General features: G+C 41.7%; 1 protein-coding gene across 1 annotated transcript in view; it reads right to left on the reverse strand.

Annotated features, from left to right (window-relative positions):
• Nucleotides 1–14,901, reverse strand: part of LRFN2 (leucine rich repeat and fibronectin type III domain containing 2) — a 40,310-nt gene extending 25,409 nt beyond the window's left edge. The window contains exon 1 of the mRNA XM_009332527.1: nt 13,529–14,901. Coding sequence (XP_009330802.1) covers nt 13,529–14,901 — 1,373 coding nt within the window. The remainder of the gene's footprint in view (nt 1–13,528) is intronic.
• Nucleotides 14,902–20,797: the final 5,896 nt, after the last annotated feature.

A 20,797-nucleotide genomic window follows, 5' to 3' on the forward strand; every position in this document is an offset into this window, starting at 1 on the left:
CTGTTCCTCCTTCCGCCTGCTCAGAGAGCAAGGCACTGTCACGTCATTGACTGAAACAGCAACCAGAGAAGGCCACGAGGATCAAGGGGTGGAGGAGAGAAGCAGGGATCCTCTTGGCTCTATTGCCTGCTCAGCTAATGTGAACATCTGGCTCCCTTTTAGGGAAGGGGAAGAGGCACAGAGAGACAGGATGGTTTCAAGCCAATTACCTTCATTTCTCCTCCCCTCTCCCATTGCCCAATCTTGGCAGTGCTGTCAAATTCCTCCCCATGGCATTCCCAGGCCATGAACCTCTGCACACAGCAGAGAGAAGAGCAGGCACCAGGCTAGTGACCCATCCTTGTCCCAGCGTAACCAAGCTGAAATTCTGCCTCTACATACTCAAATTAGCAAGATTCAAGTTCACGTGGACACTGCCATTCCAACTCTGCAGTACAACATGCGGGGAGGCTCAGCGATCACTGCTGTGTATCTTTCTCATTCTGCAGCAGCCTTCTGGAGACGAGACACAGGCGTCCCCCACCCTCCCAGCATCGGCAGAAGGACTGATTCATCAAGCCTGACTCTCTAAGGCAATCTGCCAGACAACAGAGCTACTGGTGGGGTGCCTTGATGCTGTCAGCTGCCCATTTGTCTATCGGGCAGCTACTGCCTGTACAATCCCCACTCTGAGAAAGATTCAGAGCACAGTTTGGGATATCTACATAAGAACCAATTCCACAATTCAAGCTGATTAAATAAACAAATAGATAATTTAAAAAAAAAGTTTTGAGTTGAGCAAACAGCTCTTTTATTTATTTTCTTGTCAAAATGAAATAAATTATGAGATAATAAATATATTACAAAATTTAAACCTAGGCAAATTCAAAGTGATGCAAGGGGAAGGGGAGGGAGGACAGATGGGCAAATTCAGCACAAATTCGCACCTCGTACTGGCTGTCTTAAACTGTTCATCTCTGCAAATAAACTAATCTGTAAACCATGAGCAGCTGAACAGAAGGAGGTTATGGTATAGCCTTACCTTGCTGCCTACACGGATTTTTCAGCCACCCTAAAGCACAGCTGTAGCCTTTAGTGGATGAGCTCTTTCCCATCCGAGGATGCCAGGCTAGGTATCTCTCTCTCTTGCCCAGCACCAGTGCATCCCTCTCTGTTTCTGTGGCACACAGGTGATTTTGCTTCCACTCTACAGTGCCCTTCGACAAAAGCTGAAGCCAATTCCCGTTTCCTTTCTGGGCAGCATCACTTTGTGGGATTCTTGTCAAATGCTCTGGGACCTGATATGATCGCGCTGTGACTCTGAGACATCAGCAGGGCTGTGGCAATAGGGCAGATTAGCCTGCTGGCTGGGCTGTTTTTTCTCTGCTATGAAAATCAGAACATTTCATTTTAAACATAGAAATTTCTCAATGGCATTATAGTTTCAAGGTTTCTTTAGATTGCAGTACTATCCTGTTATCCTCAGCTAGGACTGGATTACCTTTGTGTTTGGCCCTATTACAGATTATTATGGGTTACAGGGTGCATGTCTGTACTGCCCTCATATTAGACTGTAAAACAAGACACGTTTGAGGGAAAAGGGTAATATGACAATGAAATAACCCATAACATGTTTTCAAAGTTATCTATTACCTCACATTTTCTTTCCTTACCATTGAAAATTTGAGCTACATTTCTCCTGTGCCCTTTTAAGAACAAAGAAAGGATAAATGACTTCCTTGTAGTACAAGCCTTATTGAAAACCTACAAGTCCAACACTCAAAAAATTACATGGAGCATGAATCTGATTTCTGCCTCAAGTTTTAAGTTCCTCAGCTTGTCTGAAATCCTCCCCTTTCATCCTTCCCTGACCAGAGCATTAACACAAAGACTACTCACCATCAACATCTCAATTAAAGCCTCAAAATAGGTTTAAATGATAAACAAATATTACATTCACCTTGTAATGGATCACCTGAAAAGAATGATTTTTGGTCACTCTGAGGGCATACATTTTGCTCAGAAAATCTGCCTATTATAGGCAAATCCAAAAATAACCAGGCTTGTAAGAGCCAAAGGTAATGAAGACTTTATAATATAATTTATTTAGTCCAGTGTATTCCTCTTTTTTATTTTTCCAGTGCTGTGTCTTTTTCAGTTCTATATTTTTTCAAATGATGAGTCTTAAGTCATTTCTTTAAAGAAACAAGCTGTAGCATTGCTATCATGTTAGGGTTAACCAGTGCAATCATTGTACAAAAAAGTACAGTTTTTCTGAAAACAACCTGAGCATACAAGCAGAAAACCTGGTATGAAAGAGAGAGGGTATAATAGGAAATTCAGAACAAGCAATTAGACAGGTGTGTCTGCAGCTACGGCAGCGAAATAAGGCACTAGGTTTTAATTGTATTTGTAACTTTGAGTTATTCTTCCCCCTGCCATCCTCCTTGTCCTGTCTCATGTATTTGATAGATAAAATAGTCCTACATCAAAAATTAAACATCATAATAAAGAATGCCCATAGTCAGAACTCAACTGGTCAGCGCTGAGAGACAAGGAGTATTAGGAACCTGCTGCAGGAGGAGCAGGTGCCTTCCTCCAAGTACCTCCTACCAAAAATCTAAAACAAAGACAACTTTGAAATGGGTAAAAAGGCTTCCTGTGACTTCACGGGGGGGCTGTACTGGGTAGGGTGTCAGATGGATGGGGAGGCAGGAGCTGTCAAGGAAACAGGGAGCACCCTGTTTCAGCTACCCACAGCCTGGAGCCTGCGCGTGAGCAAGTGGAGCTAAGTTAAGCAGAATGATCTCAAACTGGCAAGGCAAATTTTAGGAACTCAATATGTTTTAGGAATACAATACGCTTTTAAGCTTTTCTTTTTTTATTTATAACTCTCTTGCAAAACACCTGTGGATAAAAATAAATCATCCTCTCCTTCAAGCAGGTAGTTTTCAGCCACTACTTCTACTATATGGTCACCACTCTTGCAGGAGATTTCTTAGCAGTCTGGGGATTACCTGGATTGCTGGTTTCCCAGTTAAAATGAAGCGTGAAGTGAGGGGAGGGAGGAAGTTCTCAGATACAGATTTAGAAAGGCTAGGAATAGTTGTCATGCTCTGTGGTCACTGATACTTTTTCCATGTCTCCTAAAAGGACCCAGGTGCCAGTAGCTGTGACCCAAAATAAGGGAGGGATTAGAGCGGATCTCTGACACCATCTGGAACTCAACGGATCAGCACTGGAGAGACAAGGAGTATTGGGAACCTGCTGCAGGCACCACCTGAAGAAGTGAAAACTCGGACATCAAGTGGAGCATCTTGGGTGCTTAAATGTGTATTACATATAGAAACTATGGAGGAAATCAAGCCTTATTGTTTTCATTATTCCTTTAAGGAGATGACACAGCTCTGTTGTATAGGTACATGCTTACACCGAAGCCCTGATCCGAGTTTGATACTATTGAAGGTGCATTTCCCAAGTCAAACAGATTTATAACCTATATTTAACAAGAGTAACAACACCAAGAATGCTGTATTTTCTCCACAAATCATGACATTATAAGGGGAAATTTTCAGATTTGAAATATGAGGAAGGACTTTATTAGGAACACACTGAAAGCTAAATCAGTACTACTCCCAGCTCTGATTCTGTAGGCATGTTGTTTCTTCCACTGGCTTACCAAATTACCTTGAGCAAACTATTTAACTTTCTTATTCCTCCATCTGCCTCTCTAGAAAATAATGGTAAACCCTAAAATGCAAGATTTTCAGGCTGAACCAAAGCCCATCAGAGTCAGTGGTGGCTACTCATTTCTGAGGGCTTTGAGTCAAGCCTTCAGTCAAGCATTTGATCAGTTAATATTTGTAACTATCAGTGCTATTATTACTTTGCATGACTACGAATGACATGGGAGGTTGTTACTGTTAAGCAGTCAGCAAGTGGCAACAGGTTTTTTTGCACAGAGCAGCACATGAACTGCTATAAATCTGCCCTGGATTTGAAATAGGAAATATAGTTGTAACTGTGCAGCTGTGTGCTGGCTTCTTAATATTCAGGAACGGTATGAATCTGAGTATGTTAAAACTTTTCATTTAGACATCAAATTGTTGACTCACCTGAAGCTTAATCAAAATCTTATTTCAATAGTTCATTTTGGCATCAGATGTGTAGCTCGTTATTGCAATGACGGGTGGGGACAGCTCCTGGCATTTGGGTTCAGAGCAGCTGAGAGAGAGGATGTGGCAGATGTTATGGGCAAGCATTAGCTCATCCTGAATACCCCTCAAGTAAAAATGCTGAGCCTTGGATGAGCTAAATAGACAATTAGCAGCACAGATAAAATGGGAGTACTGTTGTCTTATGCTGAAAATCGATTCTGGTTTCCTTTCTGCCCTGTGCAACACCGTTGGCTGTGGTGGGGTTACATCCCAGCAGCACAACAGGGGCTGAGATGAGAATCAGACTCTTTGCCTTTGTATTCAGCTTCTGATGCAGAGCTTGGGGGTAGAGCTGTAGCATACAGCCTCTCCACATACCTCACTAAATGTTATTTGACAGTTGTTAAACTTTGGAGGAAATGGGAATGCCTCCAAGCCAGAGAGAGGTGCTGTCCTGCCCTTCTCTGCTCTGCTGGGGCACTGTGGCTTGGGCAGCAGTAATGCAAATGCCCTCTCACACGCCCTCACATACTTCTCACATACTCACATAAAAGGACATACCTCCTGTAGAGATGTGGCCATTATCAAGCAAAAAAATATTGGTCCGGGTAGTGATTGCATGGTCTGCCTCTGCTCATGATGAACTGGACTGGCTGTGACCAATGGATTTCTCATCAGTGTCTGTATAAGCCTCAGGTGGATGACAGTTTGTCACAATAATCTAGGACAACTTTAGTGACAATACTAAGATGTACCTCTATTTTCCTTTCTTTCTTGTTTATTTTTATTATATTTATATTTATTTCATAATTTATATTTCTATTTTCCACTTCATTATCTGGCAATACATGTAATTTTTGTCATTTTCACCACATTTTCTTTCTTATTTTTCAAAGATTTCTCATATTGCAAAGGGGAAAAAAAGAAGAAAAAAAAAACCCACAAGCAAACAAACAAAAAATAACCCTAAAATGCCCTTTGTCCCTGTGCTTCTCCCATTAAGAGGGACAAAATAAAAAGTCTAGATGAAAATTGTTTCAGCAGAAGTGAATAAATCCCCACAGTCCCAGAATACATGCTTCTGTGAAGCATCTTCTTCATTATGTCTGATGCCTTTCAGCAAGCTTGCACTTGCTGAGGGTCCTCTAGAAGTCAACGCTACTGCTGCAAACCCCTCTCAAATGGCCTGAAGTACCAAATGTCCATGTCAAACTTTCCCATGCTCTGCTTATATAAATTTTTCTTCCCCTTGGGACTGTGACTTCACATTTTTATTTTTATACAATTTCTGTCTTAACCTGTCAAATACAAATGATTAATACATGATGATTAATGACTTAATGTGATGTCCTTCCTCCCAGTCATTGTTTTATTCAGTGTTTACATATCTAAATTCTTTGACCAAATCAAGGTTTGTATCCTGGATACAATGCAACCGGAATATTTCAGCTCATGTGTTGAGGGTGAGGAGGGGTTTTTGCGCCAGCTGTGAGCCATGGAAGAAGGTCAGTGCCTAGCCAGGTTGGAGATAAGGGTGGAACTGAAAAAGGGGTAGTAGAGTGGCAAGCATTTACCCATAAGTCTTCATCTGTATGAACCCACTGTCCAAATCACGAGTAAGGATAGATGTTCGTGCCTTTCAGAATAAATTAATACTCTGCCTTTTCTAAAATTACCAGAACTATTTATTTCTAACTTTCCTCAGAGAGAAGATAACGTAATCACGCTTTACTACAGCATCAGGATGTTGAGATTATTTGCCCTAACAGCAACAGGGCAGGGCTTCCTCTGTTTTCAGTCTTTAGCTGGTAGACCTCCACACAATACTCTTTCGTTGCAAGAAGCATTAGCAATCTAGATGATGCATGACCTGGCGTTCAGTGTGGCACTGCCACAGAGTTGGAGAGAACAACCTTATATAACTAATATATTTCTGAAGTTTGCAGCACCTTAGTCATAAAGCATTTTCTTACGGACATGCAATTGACTAGAAGAGAGCATGGGTATATTTATCCCACTGTGCTGTAGGAAATTCAAACTCAGTTAATTACTTCCTACCTACGTTAAAGTAGCCATAAGTGCAAATGTTGAAATTATTTTTTGCTCATAAAATGGAGCTGCACTATTACCTGACTGCCAAACTGCAGCTAATATTTAACTGAGAGGTGACAGCATAGCAGTGGTTGGCGGAGTGATCTCTGTTCAGCCAGTCTGTAAAGCACTTGCAGTAAAAGGAGCTGTGTAAATGTAAATCATTATTATATTGTTTAAGTAATCAAATCCATGGCACCATTGTTTAAAAAGGCTGGAGATGTGGAACCATTTATTCATATTTTAATGCTTAGACTGCCTGCTACATAAAATATATATGGAAAAAATAAGCTTTCAGAGATATATAAAATACTTTTTTTTTCCAGTGCTGAATTTATAAGCTAGGGAGACTGTAGTGCTACAGTAATTCTTAATTTGTACAGTTGTTTTTATCGCTCAGTACGAAATACGACAAAATAAAACAGACCTAAATCTCTCATAAATCAATGGCAGTGTTGCACTTCAGATGCACATTTTTAAGTGGCTGCATCATTGCTTTAATTCAAAACACAGCCAGCAGGCTCAGTACGACCTGGGAAGTTCAACAAAACACTTGCAAATTTATTCATCTTTTGAAATAGTGGTGAATTTATATATTACACCAATACCCGATGGCCAAAACTGCGATTTGGTCCCACATCATGTAGGGTGCTCTACACATAAAAAAGGCACAATCTCTGTCCCCAGATGCCTTACTTGAATTCAAGTGTTGCAGTTATGTAATGCTCCATCTTAATCATTCATGACTACCCCTGTTGCTGCAGACCACACAATGACTTCAAAGCAACAGTCTCCCTAGTCACTTATGTGGGCTCCTGGTTCCACAATGTTTTCTAATGTGTTTATCCCTATGAGGCAAGGCAGTGCTGTCACCCCAGATTACAGATGGGAAACTGAGGCCCAAAGATATTATTTTCCAGATTTTTATATTTCAGTTCAATCCCTTATTCAAAATATATTAAGTATGCTAGTGCCTAAGTTGCACTGATCATGTCTGATGTTCTTAAACGACTAAAACACTTTTGAAAGGAGAGTCTAGACTGAGAAAAATGTACTCTTAGCTTTCCCAGGAGCAGGTAGGATTTCTATGATAGAGCAGGGCTCCTAGTGTTTGCTCCTTTAATCCTGAGTCTAAGGATGGACATTGCTTTACAGACCTCTGGTCTTCTTCCATCCCTTTCTCTGTTCGACATTGGTCACTCTTCCTGCATGATTTTCCTTCAAATAAGAAGTGATTTTCAGTTGTGCATTTTGTAACAAACTTCTGGTCTTGGCTAAAAGTGATGGGTACAATACACATTTACTGTCATTGGTGTGTGTTTAGGGGTGATTTATTACAGAAAAGGATGAAAGAATGGAAAAGCTGCTGCATTAAAACCCGCATAACTGTCTAAGCATACCCAAAATCACTTCTCTCTAGCCTTTGCAAATTGTACTGTACTTTTCTAAAAGAACAGTTACAAATATCTTTTCTTCAGTGATCAGCTCACAGTGTCAAAGGAAGTGCCTACCTGAGTGGCATTCATGATTACAGAATCACAGAATGGTTGAGGTTATAAAGAACCTCTGGATGTCATTTCATCCACCCCTCCTGCTCAAGCAGGGCCACCTAAACCCAGTTGCCCAGGACCATGTCCAGATAGCTTTTGAATATCTCCAAGAATGGAGACTCCACCACCTCTCTGGGCCACCTGTGCCAGTGCTTAGTTACCATCACAGTAAAAAAGTATTTCCTGATGCTCACATGGAACCTCCTGTGCACCTTCAGATAGTGCCTCTTGTCCTGGCACTGGGCACCACTGAAAGAAGCCTGGCTCTGTCTTCTTACACTCTCCCTTCAGATATTTGTACACATTGGTGAGTTCCCCCCTGAGCTTTCCCTTCTCCAAGCTGAACAGTCACAGGTCTCCCAGCCTTTCCTCATATGTGAGGTGCTCCAGTTCCTTGATCATCTTAGTGGCTCTTTGCTGGACTCTCTCCAGTACGCCCATCTCTCTCTTGTACTGAGGAGCCAGAATTGGACACAGTACTCCAGGTGTGGCCTCACCAGTGCTGAGTAGAGGGGAAGGATCACTTTCCTCAATCTTCTGTCAACTCTCCTCCTAATGCAGCCCAGGATACCATTAGCCTTCTCTATGGCACGGGCACATTGCTGGCTCATTTTCAATCTCATGTCCACCAGGACCCCCAGGTCCTTTTCTGCAAAGCTGCTTTCTAGCCAGGTGGCCCCAGCATATCTGGTGCATGGGGTTATTCCTCCTTAGGGGCAGGACTTGGGATTTCCTTTTGCTGAATCACGGGATTCCTCTCAGCCCATTTCTCCAGGCTGTCGAGGTACCTCTGGATGACAGCATGACACTGGTCTATCAGCCACTCCTAGCAGTTTTGTGTCATCAGCAAAATTGCTGAGAGTACACTCTGCCCCATCATACAGGTCATTAATGAAGTTATTGAATAGGATTGGATGTTAAATAGGTTATGGACCAGTATTGATTCTTTCAGTATACTGCTAGTTACTGGTCTCCAACTAGTCTTCATGCCACTGATCACAACCCTCCTGGCTCAGCCATTTGGCTAGTTTTAAATCCACCTCACTGCTGATCCAGCCCATACTTCATCAGCTTCTCTACAAGGATCTTATGAGAGAGAGAGTGTTGAAAGCCTTAGTGAAGTCAAGGTAGGTATCTACTGCTTTTGCCTTGCCTACCAACCTAGTTATTTCATCGTAAAAGTTTATCAGGTTTGTCAAGCATGACTTTGTGAATCCATGCTAATGAATCCCAATCACCTTCTTGTCCATCACATTCCTGGAAATGGTTCCCAGGATTAGTTGCTCCATCACCTTCCCAGGGATTGAGGTGAGGCTGACTGGGTTCCGTGGGTCCTCTTTCTTGTCTGTTTTGAAGATAGGAGTGATATTTGGTTTCCTCCAGTCCTCAGGTATCTTTCCCAAGTGCCATGATTATTCAAAGTTAATGGCCTCGCCCTGACACCAAACCAGATCCCTCAGCACTCATGGGTGCATCCCATCAGTGCCCATGTATATCCAGTTTGCTGGATCTGAGCAGCATGAGCCATGGCTACATGTGCCAGCCAAGGGACCTTATTATGTGACAATAGTTTAAAAAATTTCTTGCAGTTCTCAGAGAAATTTTAATTTCCACTTTAAAAGGGCCTGCTCTCATAACCTGTGTATATGAACAGAAGATACAGATAGCAATTTATTGTCTTCTCTCTGTGGCACCTGCTGGCCATGATGTGGCTTCATAATGTTAGCAACAATCTCCATTTTCTCCATCCAGGGTAGCATGGGTTTGAATGGCACAAAGATAAATTGGACAGTTAAGGAGAGTGAAGAGGAAAGAAAAGTTAGAATGAATAAGCAACATAAATCAGAAAAGGGGAAAAATACAAAACAAGAAAAGCAAATAAAATTAAAAAAAAAAAAAGGCAAAACAAACTTTCCTCTCACTGCCTAGAAAGAGAGGAATCCTGGTTCTGTTCCAGGTGAAACAATATCATTATTTTGACAGCAGGATTACTAAAAACAGTGCAAGGACAAGTCAGAGAGAGAAATTGCTCATTGGGAGCACACATAGATCAGTAAAGCAAGGGTGTTCATCTGTGTGTGACACAGGACTCCAGCACAGGCCCCTGTTGTAGGATCTTTTTCAATATGAGCACAGATCAAGGCACAAAAAGGAAGCTCTGAGATACCACTAGGAGTTAAGTGCATGCTCCATTAAAGAAGGAACATTCCCTTCTGCCAATGATGTGGAAAAGGTAATATAGCATGTCACCTCTGAGCAGCCTCAGGTTACTGATTTGGTGCCAATGTTAGGGGCAGTCATTGTCTTTGCAAGTTGACATTGACCAAGCTGTCTCTTTGAGACATTTGCACAAGCTATCCCTCCCTCCCTCCAGCTTCTCCTTCTCATTCTGGGAAGCCGTGTGGAAAAGTGGTGATCCAGGACCGTGCTCATTAGATCAGTATCAGAAACATGCATCCTGAATCCACTGAAAGAGATAAAAACCTGCTGCTAGCTTCAGCAATGGCCCTGAGACAGCAAGTACAAGGGAAGGTCAGATGGGGGAAACAAACAGTGCTCCTCCTGCATTATAATGGCACTGGTGTATCCAGAGCCAAACTTCAGATTCTGATACTATTTCAGCTCAGTGAAATCAGGAGGCCCAACAGACAACACTTGCCACTATCTCCCACACCTTTGAATTTTCATGGCACCACTGCACCCCATTGCGGTCCCCTTTGCACCATCTGCAGCTCTTGCAAGTGGAAGACCACAGCTGGGATGCAAGCAAGAATGGGATTAGTGTCCTCGGTAATGGTCAGGAGAGATGTTCATATCAACGGGGAGGGAAGAACAACTTCTTTCACTCTTTCACTATGAGTACAATGTTCATGAAAAATTCTTAGCATAGAATGCAGGAAACCTTTTGTATTTTGTGCATACAACATTTCTTACTAGCGAGGCAGGATTCCTTCAAGCTGAGCACAGCCAGTGTGCCTCAGTCCTGGCATACCAATGTATCTTAACGTATATTAAGTGCCCATCATTTTAGCAGCTAAGCAGTATCTCATCCCATTTAGCGCATACACAGCACTTTATAGAGCAGAGTGCTGTAGAAATCCTTTCCCTTAGGTTTTTCTACACGCTTACTGCAGTGACATGCATCTGACCAATTAAAGCAAAACAGCTTTAGTTAATTAACTCTAAGGGACTGAGTAGTTCCCTGGCTGAAAGTCATAAGAGCTGGTTTTGATATTATGAGGGCCACTGATTAACTCTCAGAAGCTGGACAGTTCACTTCATCTTCCTATGCATCATTTTTCCCCAGTGCAAAATGTAGAAAAATAAAATTTGTTTTCTTTGGTGAAGTGCTTTTGAGAGCTGTGAATGAAAAGAGCTATGCATCATCAATGAACCCTCAAAAAGCCCCGATGGGAGATTTATGGAAATAGCACTGTCCTCACTGTGCTTCTGGAAAACTGAGCCACAACCAAGTAAAGCAACAAAGGGTCCAAACCTCACTGAGAGGCAGCAGTGAGGACAGGGTAAGAATTTAAGGTTGCCTGACACCTTGACAGCCACTTGTTCCTCCAGAATGGGCTGGCAAGATGGCATCTTTCTCTCATTTCTGCCCACGCCACCTGATTCTCACCCCTCCAGCTACTAGATTGCATGTCTTCGCTTCTGCATAATTTGTTTTATTTACCCTGGCCATCCTCCTCCTCAGCAAATCAACACATCCAATCACTTCCAACACCTGACAACCTCCAGTAATGTCTCTTTCTGGTTGCAGGGATGTTCCTGTTCACTGGACCAAATTCACTATACGGTGTCATATGACTATACAGATCCCTCAGAGTATTTTTTCAGACTTCCACTGGGCTCAAGATCTTAAATACTGTTGAGTTTTTTTGCCAAAAGCTTTGCCTTGGGAAAAACTGTCAATAGGATACTTTCTTTCATTCTATTCCTATTACTCTATCATTACTTAGTTTTATCTTATCCTTTCATTCTACTTAACTCCACATAGTTGCAAGTCCCAAAGCCAACACACCAGTTCCATGGTACATTAGCCAGAGCAAGGCAAGTAATTTGCACCTGTTTATTGATTTGATTATTTCAAAATATTTTTATAATTGAGGAATGGAAGTGAACAGGACTGAATTTCCTCAGATTTTTTTTCGGTATTTGAATAAATATTCTTTTAAAAAAAATGTTCTTTGGACTTGCTTGTCAATATTTCTTCTTTTGGCAAAGAATGGCTAAGTTTGGAACAGTTAAATAAATCACTTTATTATTTCTGTTCTACAACTGATTGAGATAAAAGTATTTACGGCACAAAATTTTGTCCATGTCAACTAAGCATTCAGTTCTGAAAACAACTTTAAAATTAGATTTCATTGTAGGAGAAGGGTGAGTGAAAAACATCACATGAGCATTTACTATGTCACATTTTGACTCTCTCAGGTTAAAGAAAGCTACACTATGGTAAAGAAGAAAATAGCAAGGACTGTTCTGGTATTTAGAGGATGAGTACCATGACTTGACTGGTGCCTCAGCTCTCACTGCAGGCAGTAGGAGAAGGACAGAGTAGTTTGCAGGCCAGCAGTCAGTAACCCCAAGCCTACTGAGGAAATCAATGGCTTTTGACTATGTTTTGGCCAGAGATTGCTCTCAAATTATAGTCGAAACCCAAATCTCATTATTCCTCTACCAGATCAAATTTTTCTTCACTGGCTTCAGGATGCTTGTAAAGCTATACGAGTTTATGTGTTTGTTCCTACTTTGCCCTGAGATTCTAACTTCTGCTGGTAGCTCACATGTATCCAAAGACAGACTTCAGCTCAATGCGTCTGATATCTGATACCGCTGCTTCTGCAATAAAAAGGCAGGAAAGGGTGATTTCTAGGTATTCATCATTAGCATGAACACACTACATAAATCATTCTTCCAAGATAGAGGGGAAAAAGCAGTAACACTGTTTTCCTGTTCTGTTAAGCAGTTTCCTACCCATTTTTAATCCCTAAAATTTATTGCTTCTTTCTTTTTCATGGTTAGGATCACTGCATGAGCAACTTTTTTTACATCATTAAAAGTTGGAGGAGTTGTGAAACTGGAGGAGCGTAATGAACATTCAGGGCTTGCTTTTGAAATTATCTCTGTCTCTTCTTGCATTTAATATGGTACAAAACATTAAATGCTCCAAAGCTGTCAGCCATTACAGTTGTGTAAAACAGATGTTAATGAAGTAAGAAACGAGCTCTTGCATATAGGTGAAAAATCTCTTGCTAACAACCTCGAATCTTGAATCGCAGAATAATTAGAGTCTGTGTTATGGGTAGACAGCACAAACTTCCTCCCACATTGCTTCCTCTCTCAGTAGTATGTTTCAGTCCCACCTACAGGAGGTGGAAAGGGAAACTTCTGACTTCTAGCCTGTCAAGTTTTTCTTTCTTAGTTAAGCCTAGTAAGGAGGCTACCAACTGCGGTACTATTTTTTCCTAAATTGGAAATTTTATTGATAACAGCTGTTGTTAGAGAATGAATACTACAGAGATTTGCAATGTATGACTTAGACAGAAAAGTGATGAATAGACCAACAGATAAACTGACAGACACAATGCAAGTTTATCAGACACCACTAATGCTACTGGTGGTAGTGGCAGTGCTACCTCAGTTCAAAGTCAAATCAATGACCTAAGAGTAAAGGACTTCATATCCTGCTTTGCTCCCCCTGCCACCATCAGAGGACAAAACAGCAATTGGATTTACCTGTAGATCAGGACTTCATCATCCGAGCAATTATACTGCAGCTGATACATTTTTACCCGAGGGGCCGACTTGCTCACAGTCCACTTGACCAAAGCTGAGGTAGTGGTCACATCTGACACCAGGACAGCCCTTTCTGGTGGGCCTTTTGTTTCCCCTCGATTAGACTTGCTGGAGCTGGTGATGTCCGAGAGCCTGGATTTCGGTGGGGCTGTTCGGCCTGTGCTGTTGCTGAGATGGGGGAGCTGAACAATTGAGAGCTCAATCGTTGCGGTGGATTCTCCTGCAGCGTTGGCTGCTATGCATGTGAAAGTCCCGTAATCCTTGGAGGTGGTGATAAGTATATCTAAGGTGCCATTGTCATAGACAGCTGTCCTTGAAGAGTTCCCAATGAGACGGTCATCGGGGGCCACCCAGTGAATGATGGGGGTGGGATCCCCAATGGCTTTGCATTTCAGTGTGGCAGTTTGCCCTTCTAAAACCAGCAACTTGTGAGTATGTTGTGTAATAAGAGGAGGCTCACAAACAAACTCTTCCTCCCGTACATACCAGAAGTACCTTCCCTTTAGACTGGGAGGAGAAGCACAAGTTTCCATATCGTCATCTCTGTCAAGTCGCCTTAACCACAGTAGCTCGCAGTTGCAATGCAGTGGGTTGCCCCCAAAGCTGAGAGACAAAGGTGGAGAAAATGGGGTAACGGCTAACGGAATTACTTGAGATCTGGCAAATATAGGGTCAGGGGGCAGCTTCTGGAGTCTGTTGGATGTTAGATCCAATCTGGCCAATTTCTGAAGATCTGCAAACGTCCCCTCTGTAATATAATCTATCAGATTATGATCCAAACTGAGCTGGTGCAAGTTTATCATCTTCCTTATAGATTCCCAGGGTATGCTTCGGAGGTTATTGTAGGAAAGGTCTAAGTCTTCCAATGTCAGCAAAAAATCCTCAAAGGCTTCATCAGAGATGCTGCTTAGCTGGTTGTTGTTTAAAATCAAATGCTGAAGGTTAATTAAGCCTCTCAAAATATCCTCTCCAATGTCAGGCAGCCTGTTGCTGTCCAGATGTAAAGATCGAAGGCTCTCCAAGTCAGTGAAAGAGTAGGGCTGTATGTAACTGATGGTGTTTCTGGACAAAGTAAGGTCAACAAGTCCAGACATATTGGCAAAATCCTGTCGGCTGATATTAATAATAAAGTTGCCCCCAAGTCGGAGTTCAACAGTCCTTCGATCTATGTCTAGTGGTACAAATAGGAGACCCTTGGAGGGACACAAAGTCCCCAGTGACTCAGACAGGTTCTGACAGACACAATATTTGGGACAAGCATTGACCATGACAGCCATTCCAAACACCAGGATGCTGCAGAGCAATTTTTCCATGGTAAATCACGCAACAGTACCTGCAAGAAATGAAAAGAGTTACAAGGAACATCAGCAGTTATGATACAGCTACTTTCCTCTTACGTTTTACCTAACATCTACCTCCAGAGAAACTTCGCAGGAGTTTCTGCGAAGTTCTCCTGACTCCTCTCAGGAGTCACACCTAAAGTGATCAACATTCTAGGATGGGAACGTTACGTGTTATAGCAACGTTTCCCCACATAATGCATTTCTTTCTGAAAAAAAAGTGGTTTTCATTCTAAATCTGAATGGGATAGGAATTGTTAGAGCTTATGCCTGGTAATAGGGTCTTGTGACTACCAATTTTCTCATTACGGTTTTACAATTTTTATTGGGTAGGTAGTAGAGGACAAATCCTGCCGTCAGATTGCATGGCTTACTTAAAACCCTGAAAGATTCCATTTTGAATAGTGCCTCCTTCTTTGAAGGTAGAAGCTGTCTTATAGTACTTACATACTGCTGCATAATAATGTGGAATTAGTCTTAGGGTTGAAAGAGCTGATTTTATGGATAAAAATAACTGCATATTTACCCTTCAGTAACGTGGTTAGTAATGACCGTGTAATTATCTGGCCAGTCCTGGGGCGACTCAGTTCACTTGCCCACCCATAACAGAATTCATGATAAGCAGCATAAGAAGCAGAAATTGCTTGCATAATCATCACCTGGATTCACCCTGCACTCAGTCAACCTATGGGAAGGATAACTTCATCTAGCCCCAAAGAGAAGAGATGCAGGGGAACCCTGTGCTACCTTAGGTTCCTGGTAAGCTTCCTGATGCCCCCATGCTCACATGCTACAATCCTTTCTGTTGTAGTGACAGTGGGGTTCTCATCTGTGTCCATGATCCTCCCTTGCATCCTGCCTATTTCTCTTTGCACCATTATCTCCCTTTTTTTTTTCAGCTCTCACATGCTTTTCCAGCTTGAGCTGTAAGGTGTGTGTCTTTGAAGAATAAACAAAATGTTTTTACAGGCTGACTCAAAGGGCAAATTGTGGCTGGGAAAAGTAGCAACTCTGCTTCAGGTTTGGGAATATATTCTTACATAGGTTTGCTGACCTTCTTCCCACATGTGCAGGATACAGGTAAAAATTGTTTTCTTTCTGTTTCTCCCTTGCCCAGACCCTTCTATCAAGGAGGGTCAAGGAATGGGCAGATCATTCATTTCTAACACTCATTGTCCCTTTGAGGAAAGGGGCAGGTTGACAAAGAGCTTTATTTTTGTGAGGGATATCCCAGGCTTTTTCTCCAAGATGGTGTGCCCTAGTCTCCAAACCCCTCACTTGTGGCAGTAGCTACAGGCACAGTTCAGGCTATAATTTCCAATGTGGCCATTTTGCCTCAATTTAACCTACATCACTCCACCATGTAACTTTGCATCATTGTCCTCGGTCCTTGGTATACACCATATCCCTTCTCAATCACGCAGGTGCTCATATGCTTAGCAGGTTTTGGCACCTGCGTTTCAAGAGCAGTCATGGCACAATAAGAGATGAGACACCCTCACGCTTCATCAGTTGACCCTCCAGTGCCTACGCAGTGGATGACAGACAGTCACCTGTGCCTAAACTGGTTCTCTTACAGCTGTACACATGATGGGATAATACACAGTGTCTCATAATGACTCCAATAATTAGTACTACGAGGCCACTCAAACTTTAGCAAACATATGATGCAAGAAACATATTTCACAAAAAAGTCACATTGCAATTATTTACACTTCATCACACAGCTGAAATGACAGTTGCACAGATGTTTTATAATAATTAAAAGAAATCTTAAAGGTTAGTTATTAATCCCCCAGTAACATACACCAAACACAAAACAAAATTTACCGCTTCAGTAATTTTTTTTTTTTTTAACTCTTTAAACAGGTCTTGCTCCACCTCCCTGCGAAAGGAATGAAAACAAGGGCCCCATGTTTGGGGCTCTGCTTAAAGGTGGATGATTCTTCTCCTGTGTAAGGTGGTTTGGTTTCCCCTCTATAGAATATGTGAGACGACTCAGAAGGAAGGAGCTGTAGAAATGCAAGATGTTATGAGTGCTGAACTATGTATAGTATGTTCTTTATGGCAAGGTTTTCTGCATGATGTGATGTTAGTAATTATATACCATTATTACTATTTCATAGGAGAGGAAAGGATTGAAGCATCTGCGTTTGCTGAACTCTGCAAACAAGATGAAAGCAAGATACTTTTAGAAAGGATGGCTTGAGAAGAGTAATCTTACCTTCAATAGTAAATAAAAGGCTCCTGAATAAAATGTTTGGAGATTAGAAAGTACGTTATTGATGCAAATCTGCGGCATACTTAGCAAAGAGCTATAAATATCCCTTACATTATTATCAATTGGTAGTTTACTAACAGGCAATTGGCTTTTTGAATCTTAATTATAATTGTGTTCTGCAGCTTTAATTTAGTGCATTACCCTACCAGCTGAAATGATAAACAAAAAGCAGTTTAAAAGGGGGAGAAATAGATACAGTTAATTAGTAATAAGTCCCTTCATAGCTTCTCCCTCATCTATATTCCCACCCTCTGAATATCTATTCAAAAACGTGAATGCACACTTACGAGAGCAGTGTCTCCTTTAAGTGTCCCAATTCTCTAACCACATTTTTTCCGGATGCTGTTAAATATCACAGTGCTTTGGGGAGATGGTTGACTCTAAGCATCAGAATGAAAAGCGTTTGTAAAAAAAAAATGGGGGGAGGAACAGAAGTTAATTACAGAAAATAGGGACTGCAACACCAAAAGGAGGCTGTGAAGCAGGAGATCTAAATGGCAAAGTAAATCCTGATGGGGAAACCATCTGTGGATGGCTTGAAAGTGCATCATCTGCCTGTGTGTGCTTGCATGTGTGCATGAAAAAGACACAGCGAGCGCAATATGTGCTTTTACCAGCAGGAGGACAAATCAGTAACAACCGTGCTAGGATGGAAATATCATGGCTGCTGCCATTCCAGTTATTGAATGCATTTGAAAGTATTAATGTAAATATTGGTTGTCTGCAGAGGAAATTTCTAACCTTTGTGATCTGTTGCCAGCATTGGTATTTCAAGCTTCTGAGCCTTGGGTTTCTCTACAAGGTAGTCCTGAAGTAACCAGTTCATGACACAGCAAATATGGTACAAACCCAAAGGGCTACCTATAGGACATTAGAGAGAACAGAGGTGGGCAGGGCTCCTTAAGGAGAACATCTGGGGTTTTCATAGGGAAGCTGGTTTTCCTTTTTCTCTCCAGACAAACAAAGCACCTGGGCCACAGATGAGGTAAGAATTCGTGAGTCTGCACAGTTATAATAGTATCTTCTAAAATTTAGACTCTCCCACAAAGTCATGGTAATTGCTAGTTGCCAAGGGGAAGGATGTATAATAAAAATTGTTTTGATTTCAGTTCTGGTAACTTTCATATAAGACAGAAAATGAAGTGACAAGTTTAGGGTCTGTTTTTGCTGACCTCGTTCCCAAATCTCTTGTGACCTGCAACACCAAGCATTTTATGGGCTACTAATGGTAGCCTTGTGATAAGCTCACCATTCTGATTTACATTTTAAAGGTATCTATCAGCCAGATAAAGTAGATTTCTCACAGCAAGTCAGTAAATCTGGCAGAGTTCCTGTCTCAGCCCAAGATGAAAAATAGCCCCTTTAGTCCTCTTATAACATGGATTGGTATGAATTAATATGTGCAAGAGTCATAAACCTTGGTGGTTGGTATTCAAATTTTCCTCATAAAGATACAACTTCTGAGATTTGGCATCTCATTTCAGGAATGTCTCTGAGGCATTTTTTAATTCTATATTCATTGAGCTTTGCATATAAATTCCAATAACCTTTGCATACCACAGCACCAAGTAAAGGGTAACTGTCAGGCAAATAAGCTATAGCTGCAGCATACAGGCTGGGAAAATAAGACAAAAAAATGCAGAGGTGGATGGATAGTGGCTCTGATTCTACTGTCTTCAAGTGCCCTGGGACCCAACTTCCAGGGACTGCATGGGTGAGTGCACATACTTTTCTTCAGCTTTGTAGGTGCTGTGGAGGAATTGCATTTTCTTTTCTGGGAGCTGCACTTTTCCTTTTTCTTAACCTTCTCTTATCTCTGTTTTCAGTGAACTTCTGTGACTAGGAAATCCACCCCCCAGCTACAAAGCTTGAAGGACTGCAGCGATGGGTGAACTTTCATGCATATTCTCTGAAGCAGTTTAATTTACAATATGCAAAAGGGGATGGGACACTGTCAGGACAAAAATTACTCCTTAATCCCTTGCATTGACAAAAACTGTGTGGGAGAGGTAGGTCTTGTGTACTCCCTGAGCCATGCAGGTAGTTTATGTCTACCTCACCAAGGGTTGACTATGGCAGTAAGGAATGTAAATGTCTCAGCATCTGAATCTGTGCTCAGTACTACATACATTGAAACATGGGGGTCCGTCCTACCTGCTCTGTGCTCCCCAGCACTGGAAGCAGCCCTAGTTTGGTAATATTTAGGAAGAGCTATGCTGAAGAGGTGTATGCCTCCAAATGAAATTGACTATAGGATGGTCTTAAATGTAAGAACATTTCTCTTATGGTTGCAGTCTTTAAAGAACTGATTGTAACTGGATCCAGAACAGAGGTAAGGATAATCCATAAAAGGCAATTTTCAAGAGGGCTTACTCTGTGAAGACTGATTTAATCCATCCAACAGATCCCCAAGGAAATAACCCAATATTTTCTTAGGCAGGGCTATCTCACACAAGAAGATATTGGTCTCTTTCAGTCTTTCATTGGCAAAACTGGTGTCTATTAATGTGCATTTTTGGGAAGCTTTTCTGTATTTTTCATTATTCTTTCCTGATCTTTCCCTGACGCTAGTCATTTTATTTCTTTTTTAAGTACTAACTTTATCCAATTCCTTTACCATTCCCAAGACTGAAGCAATGCATTTATCAAAAGCCCAAATTATCAGTGTAGCTAGTCAGGTGCAGAGCTAGGTCAGATGTAATTCACTTACAACCTGAGCATCCTTGCATCACCAGGCTATGAGCGTGGTGAAACATACATTACCTTACACACCGCAAACCTCTATTCACTGTGGGATTTTGGTAGGGGAAGCTCTGACCTCACAGCAGCTTTTCTGCTGAAGTACAGGGCTATAACACTGATGGTGTCTGGCACAGGAACCTCACAGCTTTAATGCAGATAAATGTTTTCATCCTCTCATGTCTCTTAGTTTACTAAGGCATCTCATTTCAAATGAATGAGAACAAATCCATGTGCTAATGTTCCAGCACAGTTAACCCTTGCAATTAGTCATCTCTTCACATTTCAGGTTACTTAGGCCAAAAAAAGAACCTTGGACACTTCTATGAAGGTTTAACATCTGTAATACTTGAAAGAAAATAGTAACCCAAAATCTTATCAGACAAATTTCAGAGTCAGTCAAAAATATCAGCACCTTGTTTCTGTTTCACATAGTTAAACTACTAGTAAGTGCTGCTTAGGGGAGCTCTTGAAATACATGGTACAAATTCCCTTCATGGAGCCATTTTCTTGGAGTATATAGACATCACCTGGAAAGGGCATTTTATCCTAGAATCATAGAATCATAGAATAATTTGGGTTGGAAGGGACTTCTAAAGGTCATCTAATCCAAACCCCCTGCCGTGGGCAGGGACATCTTCAACTAGATCAGGTTGCTCAGAGCCCCGGCCAACCTGACCTTGAATGTTTCCAGGGATGGGACATCCACCACCTCTCTGGGCAACCTCTTCCAGTGCTTCACCACCCTCAGCGTAAAGAATTCCTTCCTTATATCTAGTCTCAATCTACCCCCCTTTAGTTTAAAGCCATTCCCCCTCATCCTGTCGCAACAGGCCCTGCTAAAACGTT

The sequence above is a fragment of the Pygoscelis adeliae genome, unplaced genomic scaffold, assembly GCF_000699105.1.
Source record: "Pygoscelis adeliae isolate BGI_AS28 unplaced genomic scaffold, ASM69910v1 Scaffold489, whole genome shotgun sequence".
In the NCBI taxonomy this organism is placed as follows: Eukaryota; Metazoa; Chordata; class Aves; order Sphenisciformes; family Spheniscidae; genus Pygoscelis; species Pygoscelis adeliae.